This window comes from Oncorhynchus mykiss, chromosome 19 (genome assembly GCF_057628025.1).
Source record: "Oncorhynchus mykiss isolate SJ-2025 chromosome 19, ASM5762802v1, whole genome shotgun sequence".
In the NCBI taxonomy this organism is placed as follows: Eukaryota; Metazoa; Chordata; class Actinopteri; order Salmoniformes; family Salmonidae; genus Oncorhynchus; species Oncorhynchus mykiss.
In genome coordinates, this window is record NC_143040.1 from 67960292 (window position 1) to 67984464 (window position 24173).

General features: G+C 42.3%; 1 protein-coding gene across 5 annotated transcripts in view; it reads right to left on the reverse strand.

The window, feature by feature from the left end:
- The window catches only part of LOC110498209 (phospholipid-transporting ATPase IA), a 33150-nt gene extending 13023 nt beyond the window's left edge, over positions 1-20127 (reverse strand). For 2 of the 5 annotated variants that reach the window (XM_036955211.2, XM_090211597.1), the window contains exons 1-19: positions 19756-20113; positions 17895-18009; positions 17637-17736; positions 17298-17396; positions 17001-17046; positions 16802-16842; positions 14421-14494; positions 13863-13932; positions 13605-13732; positions 13077-13354; positions 11740-11867; positions 9564-9730; positions 7629-7701; positions 7423-7528; positions 4361-4443; positions 4151-4200; positions 3970-4039; positions 533-617; positions 88-227 (exon numbers count right to left, since the gene is read on the reverse strand). In XM_036955211.2, coding sequence (XP_036811106.2) covers positions 88-227; positions 533-617; positions 3970-4039; positions 4151-4200; positions 4361-4443; positions 7423-7528; positions 7629-7701; positions 9564-9730; positions 11740-11867; positions 13077-13354; positions 13605-13732; positions 13863-13932; positions 14421-14494; positions 16802-16842; positions 17001-17046; positions 17298-17396; positions 17637-17736; positions 17895-18009; positions 19756-19801 — 1899 coding nt within the window. In that variant the 5' untranslated portion in view covers positions 19802-20113. Of the gene's footprint in view, positions 1-87; positions 228-532; positions 618-3969; positions 4040-4150; positions 4201-4360; positions 4444-7422; positions 7529-7628; positions 7702-9563; positions 9731-11739; positions 11868-13076; positions 13355-13604; positions 13733-13862; positions 13933-14420; positions 14495-16801; positions 16843-17000; positions 17047-17297; positions 17397-17636; positions 17737-17894; positions 18010-19755 lie in introns of all 5 variants that reach the window. The other 3 variants (XM_090211598.1, XM_090211600.1, XM_090211599.1) reach the window with 3 other exon arrangements.
- Positions 20128-24173: the final 4046 nt, after the last annotated feature.

Genomic DNA, 24173 nt, shown 5'->3' on the forward strand with positions numbered 1-24173 from the left:
CAGGGTCCTTTAGAAAAGAAAAAAAACAGTTGTAGGTCTACGGTGTGTCTTTATTTTATTGTAAAGACGGGTTCTTCTATTGGTTACCCTCTCGATGAGCTCATAACTCTCCTCCATTTTCAGAGCTCGGTTGGTAAGGGAGGTGGCGGCTCTCTGGTACAACTCAGCCCACTGCTCGTATGACTCATCTGAGATGTTGGTCACAGCGTAACACAACGTCCTTAGTCCTGACAAAACACACACAGAGCGAGAGAGAGAGACAGACAGAGAGAGATGATACAATGCTCCTGTACAGTACAGATCTGAGAGAATTGGATACGTATAAGAAACATAGTGATAAATTCAGCCCAGCCAATCAGAGGGCAAGGTGGAGCTATTACCATATAGGTTAAACCTATCAGATCTAACCAGATCATTACGAAAACATGAAATAACAACACTATACTTGCATGTGAAGAGGTTCATTGGCTAGCTAGTCCTGCTCTATAACAATGCCATTGGAATGCGTGAGAACAGTGGAACTGTGGCTCACCCTCTGTGGCAAACTGCTCCAGGTGGTTGAGAGTGATGTCTTTGTACTTGGAGCTGTCCGCCAGTCTCTCGTAGATGACAGAGTCCTGTCAGAAAACACACCCAGATTGTTGCAACAAACGTGGCTAATTCTTTGAATGTGCAAGATATCATAACTGTTTTTTTTTTATTTATTTTTTTTTACCACAAATGGACATTGCACTGCTGCAAACTCATTTTATTTTTTGTATATTTCGAACATTGAACTTTGAGCTAATTTACAACATGCATTTAATTTACACTGAACTTTTCCAAAAAGGTCCTCATTAATAGTTTGTAATAGAATAAGAAAACAAGTGTGACTATCATGAGAAAGAAGAATATGGCAAAGATCAAAACAAGTATTTCCTTCAAATGCATTGTATCTGAAAGCAACAAAAATATATCATTTACACTCAGTGACCAGTTAATTATGTACCGGGTCAGACACACCTTTGTCTCCAGAACAGCCTGAATTCTTTGTTCAGATACGCTGTGGAGTTCAACCGTTGCTCCCGAGCCATTACACCACAACCATCAGCCTGTACCGTTGACACCAGGCAGGATGGAGCCATGGACTCGTGCTGCTGACGCTAAATCCCGACTCTGCCATCAGCATGACAACAGGAACCGAGATTCATCAGACCAGGCAATGTTTTTCCACTCGGCAATTGTCCAGTGAGGGTGATCGCGTGCCCACTGGAGCTCTGTTTCTAGCTGATAGAAGTGGAACCCGGTGTGGTCGTCTGCTGCAACAGCCCATCTGTGACAAGGACCGACGAGTTGTGCGTTTCGAGATGCCGTTCTGCACACCACTGTTGTACTGCGCCGTTATTTGCCTGTTTGTGGGACGCCTGTTAGCTTGCATGACTCTTGTCCTTCTCCTTCCACCTCTCATCAACGAGCTGTTTTCACCCACAGGACTGCCGCTGACTGGATGTTTTTTGTTTGTCCATTCTCAGTAAACCCTTAGACACGCGTGTGTGAAAAGCCCAGGAGGCCGTCTGTTTCTGAGATACTGGAACCGGCATGCCTGACACCGACAATCATTCCACACTCAATGTGGCTTAGGTCACTTGTTTTTCCCATTCTAACGTTCAATCAAACAGTAACTGAATGCCTCAATGCCTGCTATATATAGCAAGCCACGGCCACGACTCAATGTCTGTAGGAGCGAATCATTTGTGAACAGGGTTGTGTACCTAATAAACTGGCCTCTGAGTGTATATCAAGAGCAATTTGTTCCAGAAGCTAAACATTTTTTAAAAAGGCTTTTACTAATATAATCCATTTTAGCAGCTGAGAAAAGTATGTTGTAATAAAAAAATGCGGAAATAGCAAATCCCAAAGTTAGAACATAAGCTACTATAGACATAAATATGTAGGCTACATAATCCAATATACTGTATTCATCAACATAGATAATGAGAATTTCAAGAGAAGATCATTAAAATTCAATATTCAATGAAAGGTTCAAATAAAATAAAATTTCCAGATAGGTCGTTACGATAGCAGGGGTAGATAAATGTTAGGACTAGCTTTGGTTTGTTGCAGTGACTCTCTGTGCCAAGACCCTTCAGTCCTGGTCCTGTGGTGATAGGTCGTTACGATAGCAGGGGTAGATAAATGTTAGGACTAGCTTTGGTTTGTTGCAGTGACTCTCTGTGCCAAGACCCTTCAGTCCTGGTCCTGTGGTGATAGGTCGTTACGATAGCAGGGGTAGATAAATGTTAGGACTAGCTTTGGTTTGTTGCAGTGACTCTCTGTGCCAAGACCCTTCAGTCCTGGTCCTGTGGTGATCCTCTTCAGTCCTGGTCCTGTGGTGATAGGTCGTTACGATAGCAGGGGTAGATAAATGTTAGGACTAGCTTTGGTTTGTTGCAGTGACTCTCTGTGCCAAGACCCTTCAGTCCTGGTCCTGTGGTGATAGGTCGTTACGATAGCAGGGGTAGATAAATGTTAGGACTAGCTTTGGTTTGTTGCAGTGACTCTCTGTGCCAAGACCCTTCAGTCCTGGTCCTTTCATGATCCTCTTCAGTCCGGGTCCTGTGGTAATCCTCTTCATTCCAGGTGCTGTGATAATCCTCTTCAATCCGGGTGCTGTGGTAATCCTCTTCAGTCCGGGTCCTGTGGTAATCCTCTTCAGTCCGGGTCCTGTGGTAATCCTCTTCAGTCCGGGTCCTGTGGTAATCCTCTTCAGTCCGGGTCCTGTGGTAATCCTCTTCAGTCCGGGTCCTGTGGTAATCCTCTTCAGTCCGGGTCCTGTGGTAATCCTCTTCAGTCCGGGTCCTGTGGTAATCCTCTTCAGTCCGGGTCCTGTGGTAATCCTCTTCAGTCCGGGTCCTGTGGTAATCCTCTTCAGTCCGGGTCCTGTGGTAATCCTCTTCAATCCGGGTCCTGTGGTAATCCTCTTCAGTCCGGGTCCTGTGGTAATCCTCTTCAGTCCGGGTCCTGTGGTAATCTTCTTCAGTCCGGGTCCTGTGGTAATCCTCTTCAGTCCGGGTCCTGTGATAATCCTCTTCAGTCCGGGTCCTGTGGTAATTCTCTTCAGTCCGGGTTCTGTGGTTATTCTCTCCTCTGCATGTTCGCATACAGTGGGGGTTGAGTGTCTCTCTGAGGAGACGTGTACGTGTCAATGGCGTAGTCCCTCACACTTGCCAGTGTGTCGTACTCAAGGGACCTGGACAATATGTTCACAGCTGTGTACGTGTCATTGTTGGGGTCAGGGTGAACACTATGTGTGACTTATGGTATCACCTCCTCCTGTGGACCTCCTCTTCAGAATCCAGTAGATGAGGACTAGAAGAGCTCCAGCATCCAGGACAGACCCCCACCACAGGAACCCAGGCAGACACTGGAATCTGGAGAGATGCTACAATGATCTCATCTCAGCGCTGGAGTTCACTGTCCTCAGAGCTGAGGTTAGGGATGTGATAACTGTGTCCGAATACACTTTGCCTAAGTTGTATTATTGAAATACCAAGTATAAAATGTCCACTGCAGGGTTGGCATCACTGCTGCAGCTCAGAGTCACTGAACTGCCCTCCACTATTTCACCAGAGATTGACACAAAAGGTGTTATTTTGGGCCATATCTGACACAGAGTCTCTTCAGGAGAGTGGAGATCCTCACGGCCCTTTACAGCAGGGTTATTTGGCGAAATGATTTGGCTAACTCTTCCCAACTCCGAAGACACACAAGAGACACCCACATCAAACCACACCCCGAAACCAACTAACGTTTGAATTCAGTCATGGCAGCTAGCATTTCTTAATTAACCAAATCTAAAATGAGGCCAAATCAGGAAGTACAATCACCCTTCAAAGAATGTGTAAAAAGCTAACTCTGCAGTTGCATTACGTTCATTTGAGGAACACATGAAAAATATAAATGTGTGTAGTCTTGGTCCTCCATACTAACCGCTCCTTTGCAGTAAAGTCGGATCCGCCCGGACAGTGTACGCATGATGACCGACATCCTTTTGCGATCGCTAAAGAAAGAGTAAAGATCAGGGTTTTCAAATGAGAACCAAGAGACAAATACAGTCCAACAATAGACAGGACACATCTAGAACGACTCATCAAATGCATACAAAAACTACCTTGTAAATTCGAGGACATTCAGCAACTCAAACCTTTGCTCTGTTCCCAGCTGTAAACAAAGACAAAGAATGGCATGTGTTCCTATACAGTAATATGTAGCATAAATAGCAGCTAGAAATCCAAACTATTCATCTAAATATATGGCTCTGATTCAAACAAACATTGTTTAACTCTAATTCTGCATCACATAATAAATTGGTTCCACTTACAGCGTGTATGATGACTGAGTCTGGGGTTCGTCCAGAGAACACAAAGCCCAGGCTGCTGGCTGCTCTCACCAGGGCCCCTTCATCTAGACAGGGGAAAGGAACATCGTAATAAAGTAAACTTGAGATTGTTGGGGATTTTCAAATTCAGGAGTGAAGCTGTAGAATCATTCTAGAATCAAAGATTACACTGTACAACGTCATAAAGGCAATAGAAGAAGAGGTGGAATATATTAAAATAGGTATAATGTAGTAGAAGGGGTGTAATATAGTAGAAGGGGTGTAATATAGTAGAAGGGGTGTAATATAGTAGAAGGGGTGTAATATAGTAGAAGAGGTGTAATATAGTAGAAGGGGTGTAATATAGTAGAAGGGGTGTAATATAGTAGAAGAGGTGTAATATAGTAGAAGGGGTGTAATATAGTAGAAGGGGTGTAATATAGTAAAAGGGGTGTAATATAGTAGAAGAGGTGTAATATAGTAGAAGGGGTGTAATATAGTAGAAGGGGTGTAATATAGTAGAAGGGGTGTAATATAGTAGAAGGGGTGTAATATAGTAGAAGGGGTGTAATATAGTAGAAGGGGTGTAATATGGTAAAAGGGGTGTAATATAGTAGAAGAGGTGTAATATAGTAGAAGGGGTGTAATATAGTAGAAGGGGTGTAATATAGTAGAAGGGGTGTAATATAGTAGAAGGGGTGTAATATAGTAGAAGGGGTGTAATATAGTAGAAGGGGTGTAATATAGTAGAAGAGGTGTAATATAGTAGAAGGGGTGTAATATAGTAGAAGAGGTGTAATATAGTAGAAGGGGTGTAATATAGTAGAAGAGGTGTAATATAGTAGAAGAGGTGTAATATAGTAGAAGGGGTGTAATATAGTAGAAGGGGTGTAATATAGTAGAAGGGGTGTAATATAGTAGAAGAGGTGTAATATAGTAGAAGGGGTGTAATATAGTAGAAGAGGTGTAATATAGTAGAAGAGGTGTAATATAGTAGAAGGGGTGTAATATAGTAGAAGGGGTGTAATATAGTAGAAGGGGTGTAATATAGTAGAAGGGGTGTAATATAGTAGAAGGGGTGTAATATAGTAGAAGAGGTGTAATATAGTAGAAGGGGTGTAATATAGTAGAAGGGGTGTAATATAGTAGAAGAGGTGTAATATAGTAGAAGGGGTGTAATATAGTAGAAGGGGTGTAATATAGTAAAAGGGGTGTAATATGGTAAAAGGGGTGTAATATAGTAGAAGGGGTGTAATATAGTAGAAGGGGTGTAATATAGTAGAAGGGGTGTAATATAGTAGAAGGGGTGTAATATAGTAGAAGGGGTGTAATATAGTAGAAGGGGTGTAATATAGTAGAAGAGGTGTAATATAGTAGAAGGGGTGTAATATAGTAGAAGAGGTGTAATATAGTAGAAGAGGTGTAATATAGTAGAAGGGGTGTAATATAGTAAAAGGGGTGTAATATAGTAGAAGGGGTGTAATATAGTAGAAGGGGTGTAATATAGTAGAAGGGGTGTAATATAGTAGAAGGGGTGTAATATAGTAGAAGGGGTGTAATATAGTAGAAGGGGTGTAATATAGTAGAAGGGGTGTAATATAGTAAAAGGGGTGTAATATAGTAGAAGGGGTGTAATATAGTAGAAGGGGTGTAATATAGTAGAAGGGGTGTAATATAGTAAAAGGGGTGTAATATAGTAGAAGGGGTGTAATATAGTAGAAAGGGTGTAATATAGTAGAAGGGGTGTAATATAGTAGAAGGGGTGTAATATAGTAGAAGGGGTGTAATATAGTAGAAGGGGTGTAATATAGTAGAAGGGGTGTAATATAGTAGAAGGGGTGTAATATAGTAGAAGGGGTGTAATATAGTAAAAGGGGTGTAATATAGTAGAAGGGGTGTAATATAGTAGAAGGGGTGTAATATAGTAGAAGGGGTGTAATATAGTAGAAGGGGTGTAATATAGTAGAAGGGGTGTAATATAGTAGAAGGGGTGTAATATAGTAGAAGGGGTGTAATATAGTAGAAGGGTGGTAATATAGTAGAAGGGGTGTAATATAGTAGAAGGGGTGTAATATAGTAGAAGGGGTGTAATATAGTAGAAGGGGTGTAATATAGTAAAATGGGTGTAATATAGTAAAATGGGTGTAATATTAGTAGAAGGGGTGTATATTGTAGTGCTTTGGCAAAGTGGGTGGGGTTATATCCTGACTGTTTGGACTTGTCTGGGGGTATCGTCGGACAGGGCCAGAGTGTCTCCCAACCCCTCCTGTCTCAGCCTCCAGTATTTATGCTGCAATAGTTTACATGTCGGGGGGCTATGGTCAGTCTGTAATATCTGGAGTGTCTCTCTTGTCTTATCCGGTGTCCTGTGTGAATTTAAGTATGCTACCTCTAATTCTCTCGCTTTCTCTTCTTCTCCCTCTTCTCTCAGAGGACCTGAGGACTACCTGGCCTGATGACTCGTTGCTGTCCCCAGTCTCAACTGTTCTGCCTGCGGCTATGGAACCCTGACCTGTTCACTGGACGTGCTCCCGGATCTGCTGTTTTGGACTCTCTCTCCCGCACCTGCTGTCTCTAACTCTGAATGATCTGTTATGAAAAGCCAACTGACATTTTCTCCTGAGGTGCTGACCCGTTGCACCATCTACAACCACAGTGATTTTGATTATCTGACCTACCTGGTGATCTATGAACGTTTGAACATCTTGGCCATGTTCTGCTATAATCTCCACTCGGAACAGCCAGATAAGAGGACTGGCCACCCCTCAGCCTTTCTAGGGTGTTTTTTCCTAGCCACCGTGCTTCTACATCTGCATTGCTTGCCGTTTGGGGTTTTAGGCTGGGTTTCTATACAGCACTTTGTGACATTGGCTGATGTAAAAAGGGCTTCATAAATACATTTGATTGATTGACAATATAGTAGAAGAGGTGTAATATAGTAGAGGTAGAAGAGGTGTTATATAGTAGAAGGGGTGTAATACACCTCGTCTGCTATAATACTGTAGAAGAGGAAGAAGAGGTGTAATATAGTACAAGAGGTGTAATCCAATGCATTTGAGAGCTACCTGGGGAAGAGGCCTGATAGACTATAGTGTCCTCAGTCTTCTCAGGAACAGCAGTGTGGCACACAGCCATCATGGTCAGAAAGTCTTGGATAATAGTGGCTGTGGGCTGGGGGCACAAACACAATTAATACACAACAAAAGAGATTAAAAAAACAAAAACACGTTGATACTGACAGCTAGTACATCGTCTAATGTTATGTACTCACGTGATCATTGTGGAGATTCTCCGGTAAGGTCGGATCGCCAAAGCCCTCTTCCTCAGGACTGTCTGTGTTGTGCCTTTCAGACAACAACAACAACAAAAACTAATATTACATTCTGACATGTTTGGTTTATCTACAATTTTAAATATGTTTACAATTGAGATGAGAATAAAGATCTGTCCTACACCACATAACTGTGTGGACAAGCACTACAGTAAAAGACAACGAGATACAGTTGAAGTCAGAAGTTTACATACACTTAGGTTAGAGTTATTAAAACTCGTTTTTCATCCACTCCACAAATTTCTTGTTAACAAACAAGTTTTGGCAAGTCGGTTAGGACATCTACTTTGTACATGACACATTATTATTCCAACAATTGTTTACAGACAGACTATTTCACTTATAATTCACTGTATCACAATTCCAGTGGGTCAGAAGTTTAAATACACTAAGTTGACTGTGCCTATAAAACAGCTTGGAAAATTTCAGAAAAAGATGTCATGGCTTTAGAAGCTTCTGATAGACTAATTGACATAATTTGAGTCAATTGGAGGTGTACCTGTGGATGTATTTCAATGCCTACCTTTAAACTCAGTGCCTCTTTGCTTGACATCATGGGAAAATCAAAATAATTCAGCCAAGACCTTAGAAAAGAAACTGTAGACCTCCACAAGTCTGCTTCATCCTTGGGAGCAATTTCCAAACACCTAAAGGTACCACGTTCATCTGTACAAACAATAGTACGCAAGTATAAACACCATGGGACCACGCAGCCATCATACCGCTCAGGAAGGAGACGCGTTCCGTCTCCTAGAGATGAACGTACCTTGGTGCGAAAAGTGCAAATCAATCCCAGGACCACAGCAAAGGACCTTGTGAAGATATTGGAGGAAACAGGTACAAAAGTATCTATATCCACAGTAAAACGAGTCCTATATCGACATAACCTGAAAGGCCGCTCAGCAAGGAAGAAGCAACTGCACCAAAACCGCCATTAAAAAGCCAGGCTACGGTTTGCAACTACACATGGGGACAAAGATCATACTTTTTGGAGAAATGTCCTCTGGTCTGATGAAACAAAAATAACTGTTTGGTCATGATGACCATCGTTATGTTTGGAGGAAAAAGGGGGAGGCTTGCAAGCCGAAGAACACCATCCCAACCGTGAAGCACGTCGGTGGCAGCATCATGTTGTGGGGGTGCTTTGCTGCAGGACGGACTGGTGCACTTCACAAAATAGATGGCATCATGAGGCAGAAAAAGTATGTGGATATATTGAAGCAACATCTCAAGACATCAGTCAGGAAGTTAAAGCTTGGTCGCAAATGGGTCTTCCAAATTAACAATGACCCCAAGCATACTTCTAAAGTTGTGGCAAAATGGCTTAAGGACAACAAAGTCAAGGTATTGGAGTGGCCATCACAAAGACCTGACCTCAATCCCATAGGACAATTGTGGGCAGAACTGAAAAAGTGTGTGCAAGCAAGGAGGCCTACAAACCTGACTCCGTTACACCATCTCTGTCAGGAGGAATGGGCCAAAATTCACCCAACTTATTGTGGGAAGCTTGTGGAAGCCTACCCAAAACATTTGACCAAGTTAAAAAATGTTCAAGGCAATATTACCAAATACTAATTGAGTGTATGTAAACTTGAGTGTATGTGATAAAATAAATAAAAGCTGAAATAAATCACTCTCTACTATTATTCTGACATTTCACACTCTTAAAATTAAGTGCTGATCCTAACTGACCTAAAACAGGTTATTTTTTACTAGGATTAAATGTCAGAAACGGTAAAAAGCTGAGTTTAAATGTATTTGGCTAAAGTGTATGTACACTTCTGACTTCAACCGTACCTATCCAGCAAAGTACATAGTATTATTCATGCTAATTCATGCCTATAAAATGGTTGGATTAACGCAAGTCCTTCTCACCCGTAGGCGACACCTGCGATGGAGCACTTTTTAAACTGCATCACGTTGCAGGTGAGGGTACCTGTTTTGTCAGAGAAGATGTATTTGACCTGACCCAGTTCCTCGTTTAGGTTGGACGTCCGTGCCATGGCAGAGGTATCCGTAGGCTCATAATGCATATCCATGTCCTGAACACACACACACAAACACATTCACATCCCCAATAGGCTTGGCAGCACAAACAAGATGTGGAGAAAGTCATTGCATAAATTGAATGTCCCAAATCTACCATAGTACGGACATCAATTTGTAAGCTCACTCACGTGTGTACTAGATCAAATTCCATATTTGCCAAAACTTCTCACCAAACTTTTGAAGTAGATACATTTACTCCTGTGGTATTATTCCATTTAAACGTCTATTTAGAGTGTTCACTACCAGAATTAAATTGAAATTGACCGTCACTCTGAGATACCAAGTTAGAGGCTGTGTAGTGCAGTGATTTTCCTCCCAGTTGATGAAGTAAGAGGCTGTGTAGTGCAGTGATTTTCCCTCCCAGTTGATGAAGTAAGAGGCTGTGTAGTGCAGTGATTTTCCCTCCCAGTTGATGAAGTAAGAGGCTGTGTAGTGCAGTGATTTTCCCTCCCAGTTGATGAAGTAAGAGGCTGTGTAGTGCAGTGATTTTCCCTCCCAGTTGATGAAGTAAGAGGCTGTGTAGTGCAGTGATTTTCCCTCCCAGTTGATGAAGTAAGAGACTGTGTAGTGCAGTGATTTTCCCTCCCAGTTGATGAAGTAAGAGGCTGTGTAGTGCAGTGATTTTCCCTCCCAGTTGATGAAGTAAGAGGCTGTGTAGTGCAGTGATTTTCCCTCCCAGTTGATGAAGTAAGAGGCTGTGCAGTGATTTTCCCTCCCAGTTGATGAAGTAAGAGGCTGTGCAGTGATTTTCCCTCCCAGTTGATGAAGTAAGAGGCTGTGTAGTGCAGTGATTTTCCCTCCCAGTTGATGAAGTAAGAGGCTGTGTAGTGCAGTGATTTTCCCTCCCAGTTGATGAAGTAAGAGGCTGTGTAGTGCAGTGATTTTCCCTCCCAGTTGATGAAGTAAGAGGCTGTGTAGTGCAGTGATTTTCCCACCCAGTTGATGAAGTAAGAGCCTGTGTAGTGCAGTGATTTTCCCACCCAGTTGATGAAGTAAGAGGCTGTGTAGTGCAGTGATTTTCCCTCCCAGTTGATGAAGTAAGAGGCTGTGTAGTGCAGTGATTTTCCCTCCCAGTTGATGAAGTAAGAGGCTGTGTAGTGCAGTGATTTTCCCTCCCAGTTGATGAAGTAAGAGGCTGTGTAGGGCAGTGATTTTCCCTCCCAGTTGATGAAGTAAGAGGCTGTGCAGTGATTTTCCCTCCCAGTTGATGAAGTAAGAGGCTGTGTAGTGCAGTGATTTTCCCTCCCAGTTGATGAAGTAAGAGGCTGTGTAGTGCAGTGATTTTCCCTCCCAGTTGATGAAGTAAGAGGCTGTGTAGTGCAGTGATTTTCCCTCCCAGTTGATGAAGTAAGAGGCTGTGTAGTGCAGTGATTTTCCCTCCCAGTTGATGAAGTAAGAGGCTGTGTAGTGCAGTGATTTTCCCTCCCAGTTGATGAAGTAAGAGGCTGTGTAGTGCAGTGATTTTCCCTCCCAGTTGATGAAGTAAGAGGCTAAGCAGTGCAGTGATTTTCCCTCCCAGTTGATGAAGTAAGAGGCTGTGTAGTGCAGTGATTTTCCCTCCCAGTTGATGAAGTAAGAGGCTGTGTAGTGCAGTGATTTTCCCTCCCAGTTGATGAAGTAAGAGGCTGTGCAGTGCAGTGATTTTCCCTCCCAGTTGATGAAGTAAGAGGCTGTGTAGGTGCAGTGATTTTCCCACCCAGTTGATGAAGTAAGAGGCTGTGTAGGTGCAGTGATTTTCCCACCCAGTTGATGAAGTAAGAGGCTGTGCAGTGATTTTCCCTCCCAGTTGATGAAGTAAGAGGCTGTGCAGTGATTTTCCCTCCCAGTTGATGAAGTAAGAGGCTGTGTAGTGCAGTGATTTTCCCTCCCAGTTGATGAAGTAAGAGGCTGTGTAGTGCAGTGATTTTCCCTCCCAGTTGATGAAGTAAGAGGCTGTGTAGTGCAGTGATTTTCCCACCCAGTTGATGAAGTAAGAGGCTGTGTAGTGCAGTGATATTCCCACCCAGTTGATGAAGTACGCCTGGATGAACTTGATGACCTCCAGGGTGACGAGTAGACTGATGGGGATGAGGTTGTTGAAGAGGATGATGAAGGTGAGGAAGTTGAGGCCAAAGTTGGCAGCGCCACCATCTGGTAGGAAGGAGTTAGAGCAAGTTACACAGAGAAATGACCTTTAATCTAATTTGAATCCAGGTGCCACAACAAACCCTTTCTTTAGACCTGGGACATGTTCACTAGGGATAAAACGGTGCAAAACAGAGTTGAAAAAAAAGGAGTTATAATCTGAACACTCGTTTTTTTTGTTTTGCTACAGTATGCCTTTAAAACATGACTAGCTAGGTAGACACATTGTTTACCATGGGCCATGGAATTCACATATAAAATAATCTACAGCTCTTACTTCTAAACAAGCTCTATTTTAACAAGCTGTTACTTCTAAACAAGCTCTATTTTAACAAGCTCTTACTTCTAAACAAGCTCTATTTTAACAAGCTCTTACTTCTAAACAAGCTCTATTTTAACAAGCTCTTACTTCTAAATAAGCTCTATTTTAACAAGCTCTTACTTCTAAACAAGATCTATGTTAATGAGCAACGGGGTCCTAAGTCACTAGTCTGGGGGACACAACCAAAAACATTTCTACAGGCCTTTGAGAAAGGTTGTTACCTGGAGATGCTAAGACTACAGTGGTAAAGAAATAAAAACAACATGTCATTACATTTACTGAGAGGGTAATGGTCCATGTAAATTATTATACATCAGACAATTGCTGGGTACTAAATTGGGATCATACACAAGTTACAGTTGTTATTGGTATTATCCAATAATTGGTATTAATTCATTGGTATTATCCAATAATATATCAGTCTGATAGAAAGTGCCTCCATGATCATATCCATCCTACATCACGTTGTACTAATAGAATAAAGTAACGTAGAATAGCGTTAAGTAGCATAGCGTAAAGTAGCATAGCGTAAAGTAGCATAACGGAAAGTAGAATAACGCAAAGTAGAATTTAACGTAAAGTAATAAAACATAAAGTAACAAAGTAACTTAACATAAAGTAACAAAGTAACTTAACATAACGTAACATAAAGTAACTTAACATAAAGTAACATAAAGTAACTTAACATAAAGTAACAAAGTAACATAACATAAAGTAACATAACATAAAGTAACATAACATAAAGTAACATAACATAAAGTAACTTAACATAAAGTAACTTAACATAAAGTAACTTAACATAAAGTAACTTAACATAAAGTAACTTAACATAAAGTAACTTAACATAAAGTAACTTAACATAAAGTAACTTAACATAAAGTAAGGTGACTCACAGTTGAGGTCCATGTACCAGGCGAAGTCCCCGTACTGGGTCTTCCAGAGTGTCTGTCCGGCCGAGCAGACCAGGGAGATGGCCAGCAGGCAGCCGAACAGCGCCAGGATCAGCGTGTTGGTGATGTGCTCCACGCTGGACAGCTTAAGCGGAGGCCGCGTGCTGTTCTGCATCAGCTTGGTGTCGTGCCCTGTGTACACCACCATGCCGTTCACCCACTGGGTGTTCCGGAGCCGGGCTCCACGGAGAAGGATCTGCTCCGGACCTAAAGGGACGGGACTGAGGAGAACGAATCGGTGGATATCAGATTTATTGCAACCCTAGGAAGTAGTGATTCACACTAAGCTGTGTCAGAGGGTGGAAACTGTATGAAAGAATACTGAGACAGAACTTTTCCTTGGCACTGTGCTGTTGAATGCTCTATGGAGGTCTAGGCTGGGTTACTGTCGCTGTAAAAAGGGCTAGGACCTATGCAGATTATATATATATATATATATAATTGATTGATAGACAGGTAGATCTCTCTCACCTATGACCCTCTAATCGGATGACGCCTACAAAGTCGTAGAGGTGGCGATTGGGGCTTTCGCACTCCATGCACCCGCTCAGCCGCGACAGACTATCAGCATCCTTGTCATGCGCTGTGACCTGAAGACCCTGGTTGGGGAAGGAAGAGGTGCAGGGGTTGAGTTGACGAGCTGACTCCTCCTATCTGGGCCACAGTGTAACGTAATAAGTGGTACGTTTGGTGTGTCTGTGTGTGTGTGGATGAATTAAGAACCTTCACCTGTCGTATCTTTAGGTTGGTCTCCCCGTCTAAATTCGAAGTCTCGATGTAGCACATAGCATGTGGCTCGCTGGTGAAAAGAAAGTGGCCGTCAAAACAATCTAGAATGCATCTAGAATGGTGTTCACAGAAGTGATCTAACAACAGGGAAAGAGATGGGTAAGAAAATAGATCCAGGGAGAGAACAATGCTACAGTAGCCATAGCAACAGGGAGACAGTAAAGCACTAAACTCCAAGATGAGTGTGCTCTGTGGTCTAATAACTAGGTTTGTTATCAGTACAATAACCTAGGTAGTCCTTTGATTTGAGACAGTAACGTAAAGAGGAAGAGATGCCTGGTACAAACAGAGATCTTGCCAACATGGGGAGCAGTCCCGCTCCGCAGGATTCAAGTATGACATGGGGCATTTGGCATTTAGCATGTTCAAATAATTAAGTAGGATCCTTTCTTCCTCGTGTCCTTTACAACCACGTGGACTAGTAAAAAGGTGATAGGTGCAACACTGTACAACGGGTTTGATTTCAGCCCCAATGCCAGTAGACTACAAGACCCCGACCTGGAAGCCAGCAGGACGAGGTCTGCCGGGAGGTGGTCCCCGTCACTGGCTCTGACTACATCCCCGACCGTCACCTAAGTTACCCGCAAAAGAACGTACCAGGAGCGACCAGGCAACGGTAAGGGGTGGGGACAGAAACATGGGCACACAGGCAGACAGACACATTGACAAACAGAACATAGGGAACAGTCGGGGTGGGGGGTGCGGACAGAGACATGGGCACACAGGCAGACAGACACAACACAGGGAACGGTCGGGGTGGGGGGTGCGGACAGAGACATGGGCACACAGAGACACATTGACAGACAGAACACAGGGAATGTCGGGAAGGGGAGAGGAGAGGAAGGGAAGAAAGAGTGAGACTACTTCAAAACAAGATATCAGAACAACTAACACAGATAGCGTGACCTACTGAAGCTAGAAGGGAACAGAGGTTACTGAAGCCTAAAGCAGAGAGGCATAACCACAACAAACTACCAATCTACCGTCTGTGATTCTAGCACTACCTGGAGGACAGCACGATCGAGTCTGCAGGGATGTATTCTCTCCCATTTAATGTGACTACATCTCCCACCTCTACCTGCAAAGAACACTACGGCAGTTACTAGACCTTATGTAGATAAACACACACTCAGCAAAAAATGAAACGTCCCCTTTTCAGGACCCTGTCGTTCAAAGATGAACCTAACAATTCAAAGACATTCACAGATCTTCATTGTAAAGGGTTTAAACACTGCTTCCCATGCTTGTTCAATGAACCAGAAACAATTAATGAACATGCACCTGTGGAAAGGTCGTTAAGACACTAACAGCTTACAGACGGTATGCAATTAAGGTCACAGTTATGAAAACTTAGGACACTAAAGAGGCCTTTCTACTGACTGTGAAAAACACCAAAGGAAATATGCCCAGGGTCCCTGCTCATCTGCGTGAACGTGCCTTAGGCATGCTGCAAGGAGGCATGAGGACTGCAGAGGTGGCCAGGGAAATAAATTGCAATGTCCATACTGTGAGACGCCTAAGACAGTGCTACAGGGAGATGGGACAGGACAGCTGGGACAGACGATCGTCCTCGCAGTGGCAGACCACGTGTAACAACACCTGCACAGGATCGGTACATCCGAACATCACACCTGCGGGACAGATACAGGATGGCAACAACATCTACCAGGAATGCACAATCCCACCATCAGTGCTCAGACTGTCCGCAATAGGCTGAGAGAGGCTGAACTGAGGGCTTGTAGGCCTGTCGTAAGGCAGGTCCTCACCAAACATCATAGGCAACAATGTCGCCTATGGGCATAAACCCACCGCCGCTGGACCAGACAGGACTGGTAAAAAGTGCTCTTCACTGACGAGTCGCGGTTTTGTCTCACCAGGGGTGATGGTCGGATTCGCGTTATCGTCAAAGGAATGAGCGTTACACCGAGGCCTGTACTCTGGGGCGGGATCGATTTGGAGGTAGAGGGTCCCTCATGGTCTGGGCCGGAGTGTCACAGCATCATCGGACTGAGCTTGCTGTCATTGCAGGCAATGTCAACGCTGTGCATTACAGGGAAGACATCCTCCTCCCTCATGTGGTACCCTTCCTGCAGGCGCATCCTGACATGACCCTCCAGCATGACAATGCCACCAGCCATACTGCTCATTCTGTGCGTGATTTCCTGCATGACAGGAATGTCAGTGTTCTGCCATAGCCAACGAAGAGCCTGGATCTCAATCCCGTTGAGCACATCTGGGACCTGTTGGATCAGAGGGGTGAGGGCTAGGGCCACTCCCACCAGAAATGTCTGGGAAATTGCAGGTGCCTTGGTGGAAGAGTGGGGTAACATCTCACAGCAAGAACTGGCAAATCTGGTGCAGTCCATGAGGAGGCAATGCACTGCAGTACTTAATGCAGCTGGTGGCCACACCAGATACTGACTGTTACTTTGATTTTGACCCCCCCCCCCTTTGTTCAGGGACACATTATTCAATTTCTGCTAGACACATGTCTGTGGAACTTGTTCAGTTTATGTCTCAGTTCTTGAATCTTGTTATGTTCACACAAATATTTACACATGTTACGTTTGCTGAAAATAAACGCAGTTGACAGTGAGAGGACGTTTCTTTTTTTCCCTGAGTTTACATGTGTTTAAATCATTAGCTAGGTCTAAATCCTAAGTCTCTCCCCCTAACGAAGAATAAACTACTAGGCAATGTAAAATATGACAACTTAAAATATGACAACTTAAAATGTACATCCTATTCAGTGACAGACTGTTGCTCAACTTAACCATTGAATCACTAGACATCAAACGACAATTAGGGTTTAGCCCATCTGAAGGCAGAGGAACGTAAGCAGAAAATACCTGACTCTGGCCTGATATTGAGTGACATACCTTCTCCCAGTGAACAATCTCCCATGCTCCATTTCTCAGAACTGACAAAGAGAGAGAAGGCAGAAATAGGGAAACAGGAAGAGGAGAGGGGGACACAGAGAGAAAACTATGTTAGCAAATCCTGATACTAAAATCTGTCCAATAACCTACACCTGTTTGAAAAGCAGTAATAAGATCAATCATTTCAACAGTTTCTTACCTTGGGCCTCCTTCCTGTTGACCACCCTATCTGCTTTGTGACGTTTCTGTTGGGAAGAACATTCAAAAGTGAAATGATCTCTGTCCAATGTTTTATTGTATGTCAAGCATCCTTCATCCAAAGGACCTTTTCATGGAATCAGTTTGAAGAAAATCAAAGACCACACGGTCAGCGAGTACAAGAACGACTTTCAGACGTGCCCATGCACTTGGGCACGTTTTCAGAGAACACATAACGGATGTCCTCTCTATAGAAATACAGATATATTTAATGTCATTCTAGTTCTATGGTCCTCACCAGATCCTCAACCATCTCCTTCAGGGCTGCCACCAACAGGATGAGGATCAAAGGAACCAGGGTAGTCCACCGTCCTGTGGGAGAAACATCCGGAATTTGCTACCAGGAGAATGGAGACAGACATAGTTAGTCTGTGTGTTAAATCGATAGTTAACCCTTTAAAAACATTTTTTTTTTTACAAAACCGATTTTCGATTAAGTCGTTTAATAAGGCAAAACCAAAAAAAAAAAGTTAACTATCCATTTACCAACCATGATGTGTGTCTGATAGGTGAGAATTTCTGTCTGCTAAACAGTGCTGAAATGTGCAAAATACACTGTGTAATTATTTAGACCCACCTGCAGTAGTGCAATGAACAGGAAGAATGAGTTAGCAGCCCTCCTGAACTGAGCGTATAGGAATCGAGGCAGGAAGGTAAGCACATTGTATTTGGCTGTGCTGGAAAAGGCGAGAGAGAAACCCACAACAATATTCAGCAGCACGGTAGAGAAATTATCAGGTGTTTACTAAGAATTGACTGGGCAAAATGGTCATTACCAAATAATAACATAGGCCTATAAATTAGTTTACTTATAAAATGTAAACACTCGGGCTACCTGACGTGATTGGTGCAGAACTTAGTGAGTTGAGGCTGATTGATGAATATAAGTCTGGCATCCTCAAGGTCAGCTATAGAGGTCCTCGATGTAGCTTCCTCAATCTTCTCATATCCTATGGGATAACGGTAAAAAAGACATATTGCCCCATCAGGCTTTACAACAACTGATAGGCTTTTAACATACTAGGTTTCTGTGTGTAATTACTTTCTCCTGCACATTCAACCATGGTGCAAGACCATCGCCGCCCTGTATGGCACTGGCCTATAGGCTAAATAGATTAGAGTGTCTAAGAAAAACAGTGCATCTTCTCACACTCCTACAGAGTGTAAACTCATTTAGACAAAATCAATGATGTATATAAGCCCTAGATTGCATTTTGCTATGTATTGGCCATTGAGAGGATTTGAACGCACGGTCGGCCATATTGGCCCTCCCTAGTAGGAGCAGTCTGCCATAGGAATAAATAGAATTATACTGTATTTCAATTAAACTTTTGAAGGACAAAAATCATATGTACAGTATTTAAATATTTTTGTTGTTGTAGCGGGGACAGTAACATTAGTAATCTCAGAAAAATATACATTAAGGAAATGTTTTTTTATTTATTTTTTTTATTTATGTTTAGCTCGTATAATATAATTTAAAAGTATGCATTAAGGTGTTTGCAATAGAAAAAATTTGGCAACAACGAATGTAGACATTAATGAATGCATTTTGGGGGAGTGCCAAGATGGAGGCACGGTGGCATCAAAACAGCACCCCCAATTAGTCATCTAGTGTATATATATATATAAATCATTGGGCCTAATCCTGACTATCTGCAGGAGCAACAGAAGCTTACACTACACACAAATCTTCCATTGACATCAATGCAAACCTGAATCATAATCATTTTAATTCAAATCTTTAGTTAGACCAACAACACTTTCACTGCATAGGCTGTGGAACCTTTAAACCCTAGCTAGGCCTATTTAACAGTCAACAGACAACAAAGAGCTTAATTCAGTGGTCATGCCCACATAAACATGGTGTGATCTCATGACACAGTAAGAGCGATTTTGCCCACACAGAATCCTCATACAGTACAGTATAACCATGACAAATACAATTGATTCCACTGTTACTCATGCATTACTCTGTCACTGCACTGTCTTCAAGAGGAAATTGGGGAGAAATCAAGGGCTGGTACAGCCCTTGCTTTCTTAGTGAATGCAAGATTTGGAGACAATGGAGTGAATAGAATAGACGATCACGGTCATCAACATGACCATATAAAATGCAGCCAATAACTTCTGAGGGTTTTGTGCTTCAGTTCAGAAATTAATTAACAGGATACAATATCTTGAGAGAGTCCGTATAGACACATGCACTGATGACGGTCAGAACTGCATCAGACTGGTTCAGTGACTAGCTACGTCTCTGACAAACACAGGGAAGAGCAGCAGGGTTTAGGGGCATGATCCTTCAGATTAATGTGTAATCAATCAGTAGTGGAGGAGCCTTTGCCCTTCGACCCTTAAGGTGTGGGTTGGAAAAGCAGGACAGAAATAGGCTAGACATTAGACAGAAAGTGTAGTGCAAGTTGAAATGCTGTATATTGTTCAATTCTCTAGCAAACACCATGCATACTACTTTTCACAATGATGTGATATGAAAAAACATTTTCTATCAACCTAGCTAGCTAATTCACAAACATATCTAGCTAGAGAAACGGTAACTAACGTTAGCTAGTCAGTGAACATTATGTTAATTGAGATCTTCTTCTTTCTTTTTTTAGAACATATCCTAAAACTAGCTAGCCAGTACCTAGGAGTAGTAGTGCATCAATGGAGTATATGATAAGACGAAGAACACCTACCCCCCAACCGTGAACGGAGATCCGAGAGAGTTCTTTCGATAGGCATCTCACCACAGTGAAAAGCACCTGACAGTGACCACAACCAGCAGTGACAGGTCGCCAGATGGCTTGTTTACCGTAGCCAAGCTAGCAACGTTAACGTCAGCTACGCCAAAAACACTCCTTTCTGAACTACCACTACGAACTTAGGTAATGAAGCTAGTAGGAGTTCATTCGTTACGATATCAAGTCGACCTGAGCCGTTAAATCATTTTTTCCCCCCGTTCCCTTCATTTTGTAGATTTCAGTGAAAATGCATTATCATATCAGCATTTTATCAACAATGCTCAACAACAACAAAAAGTACTTCCGTGTCACGGAATTCCCGCAAATGTTCAAAATAAAAGCCCCCCCACGTAATAGTATAAAACTTTCAATAACCTGTGTTTATTCATGGTATATGCAAAATAATTGTATAAACATTTAACAATGATTAAAATGTATTCATATTTAAGTGACATTTGCAATGTTCCAAAGTCAAATAAATGTCCCCAATGCACATCACTGTATATGGAAAACATATTGGCGTGTAGAGCAAAAACTATTCTACGTGCCACATTAAAGGTATTGTAAGGAATACACAGTAGGGTCTGTGGAATGTATATATAGTGTCATTTCATGGGGCACTGAATAATATGGAGTGAATAATTTACTCCACCCATTCGATTTGACACAATGCGATTCCATTTATATGGAATGCTTATGTCTTTCAGATGGGACTTTAAATGGGTGTTCTGACTCTCTGTGGTCACCAAAGATCCCATGGCAGTTATTGTAAGAGTAGGGGTGCTAACCCCGGTGTCCTGGCTAAATTCCCAATATGGCTCTAATACCATCATGACCTCCTAATAATCCCCAGCTTCCAAGTGGCTCATTCATCCCCCTCCTCTCCCCTGTAACTATTCCCAAGGTCATTGCTGTAAATGAGAATGTGTTCTCAGTCAACTTAACTGGTAAAATTAAGCTACAATGAAAAAAATTATAGAGCAAAAACTATTCTAGGTGCCAATGTAAATGTGGGATTGAAATTACTCAGTAGGGTCTATAGAATATAGATATGGTGTTATTTCATGAGGGACTGAGTTCTATATTCCCATCAACACATTTTACTCCACCCACTCATTTGGTCACAATACACTACACTGAGTGTACAGAACAAAAACCTTCCTGAAATTGAGTTGCATCCCCTTTTGCCCTCAGAACAGTCTCAATTTGTCCGGGCATAGACTCTACAAGGCGTCGAATATGTTCCATAGGGATGCTGACCCATGTCGACTCCAATGCTTCCCATAGTTGTGTTAAGTTGGCTGGATGGGTGTTGGACCTTTCTTGATACACACGGGGAAACAGCTGAGCGTGAAATACTCAGCAGCGTTGCAGTTCTTGACACACTCAAACTGTTGAGCCTGGCACCTACTACCATACCCTGTTCAAAGGCACTTAAATCTTTTGTCTTGCCCAATCACCCTCTGAATGGCATACACAATCCATGTCTCAAATGTATCAAGGCAAAAAAAATATTATTTTCACCTGTCTCCTACCCTTCATCTACACTTGAGCCTTGGTTTCTCAAATGACTGCCTCGCCTGGTTCACCAACTACTTCTCAGACAGAGTAGTTGTCCTGTCTGATCTAATTCTCCTGTCTTATCTGGTTCCTGTGTGATCTTTGGTATGCTCCCTCTAATTCTTCCATCTCTCTCTCGCCTCCCGGAGGACCTGAGCCCTAGGAGCATGCCTCAGGACTACCTGGCCTGACAACTCCTGGCTGTCCCTATCCTCAATCCACCTGGTCTTGCTGCTGATCCAGTTTCTGCTGTTATGTCTGTGTAGCGTGGTATGTTCTGCGTTGTGTACTTTTTAATTAGGACACTGTCACAACTGAAGGTCTGCTGGTTGAATAATTTTTTATTTGCCCTGCACACGAAGAGACAACACACAATATGTTAGCCCTTGGCGCAGTCCTAGCTCTCAGGTACCTGCGCAAGCACATGGACACTCACTCAAACACTGTCCCAAGTACTCAGAAGTTACAATAGATACCCTAGTTAGCGAGCTTGGTGAAACTTGTTAACATAAATCTTTATATTGTCCACATTGTAACAAACTTATGGTTGCATAATAGCACATTGTGTAACATTACCACGGTTTTATATTGAACAATTTCGGAGCCAAGGACAACATACCTTGCTATGCCGAAGGTCAGGCAAAAGAGAACAATAAGGGGGTACGGAAATACAGATAACCCGCGATGGGCCAAACCAAAATATACAAAACTTTTACAATCACATGTATGTACAATATTGATATGAAAAAGTGTTTGTACACTAAAGAATAACATTAGCTATGCAGCTGTAATAAAAAAAAAACACACTGAATTATTATTATTAACATCCCCTCTTGACCTGGCCTATTTGAATTGGTCCTTGTGTGCAACTTGGTGCATAATCTAGGGGAACAACATCACACTGCTACATCTGCAGCTACGGAACCCTGACCTGTTCACCGGTCGTGCTCCCTTGTTTCGAGCCTCTCTCTCCCCCTCTCTCACGCTTTCTCGCACTTTCTCTCTCTCTACCACACGTGCTGTGTCGACTTCTAAATGCTTGGCTATGAAAAGCCAACTGACATTTACTCCTGAGGTGCTGACCTGTTGCACCCTCTAGAACCAATGTGATTATTATTTGACCCTGCTGGTCATCTATGAATGTTTGAACATCTTGAAGAACAATCTGGCCTTAATGGCCATGTACTCTTATAATCTCCACCCAGTACAGCCAGAAAAGGACAGGCCACCCCTCAGAGCCTGGTTGCTCTCTAGGTTTCTTCCTAGGTTCCTGCCTTTCTAGGGAGTTTTTCCTTGCCACCGTGCTTCTACATCTCTATTGCTTGCTCTTTGGGGTTTTAGGCTGTGTTTCTGTATAAGCACTTTGTGAAAACTGCTGATGTAGAAATGGCTTTATACATACATTTGATAGATAATATTATTTATCTTATATAAAGTAGTAATTCCCTTTAGTTTAGGTTTTTCCCTGATGCCGTTATAATTTTATAATTTAATTTCAGCATAATGAACTATGTTAAGGTGCAAAAATGATTTTTTTTCATACCGCAAGCATAGCTTTTTAATGCATACTTTTATTTTGAAGGCAAAACCGGAAAACCAAAAGTCTTAATGCTGCTACATGGATGAATGTTGCTGCCATGACGCTAACATCACAGATATGTGAGACAGATTGCACTGGATGTATAAATGTGAGACATCAGGTTGAAGTTTCCTTTCCCTGCCAAATATGGTAGTGAGAGGAAGCCCAGTGTCCGGCAGTGGGAGAAGACTGAGCTAGATGGATTTTGGCCGAGATTCTGTTATTATTCTCATAAATAAAACATTTGATCTCCATACAGTTTTCTTTTTCCAAAACTAGAATCTATATCAAACAGAGTGCACTAAGTTTGGTAGACTTGACTTACCTAGTTGCTTATAGAGATTACTTTGTTTAGGACGAGTGCACGAGACAGTGGCCGTTTTCCTAATGAACGTCATGCATATTCAGTAAGGCACAAATGGTCTTCATCCTCTTCTTGGCTGTACCTAGCTTGTCCCAAGTAGATATCTAGCTGGTTAGTTAATTCACACACACACACAAAAAACGAAAACAAAACGTACTAGGCTTAAATAGCTAGAAATCGATTTATTTTCAATTTTTCCCACTACTAGTACGCCCTCTGTCAATCAACTTTTTTTCACAATAAGAAACATTTGTCATCAATAAATACTTTGTTTATTGTAAAATGGAAAGGGAAAAAAATCCCTTTTCCAGTTTCCAACAGATGTTGAAAGGTATGTAATACATAATGAGAAGATGCAATTGGAGTAATTATTGCATGGTGAGACACACATCGTTGGCTGTATCCATGACAACCCATAGAATCAATCACCAAAGCAATGATCACTGTTGGATAAAACATGCTAGCTACCAGTAATGAAACAAATCTAGAGCTGGTTTTACACTCTGAAGTTTCTAAAACTGTTTGAATGATGTCTGTGAGTAAAACAGAACTCATATGGCAGGCAAAAACCTGAGAAAAAATCCAACCAGGAAGTGGGAAATCTGAGGTTTGTAGTTTTTCAACTCAGCCCCCATTGAAGATACAGTGGGATATTAGTTATGTTTCACTTCCCAAGGCTTCCACTAGATGTCAACAGTATTTAGAACCTGTTTTGAGGATTCTACTCTAAAGGAGGGGCTCATGAGAGCTCTTTGAGTGAGTGGTCTGGCAGAGTGCCACAGCCTCAGTCTGGCGCACTCACGTGAAAGGTAGCTACGTTCCACTTCATTTGTATAGACAAAGGAATTGTCCGGTTGGAACATTAATGAA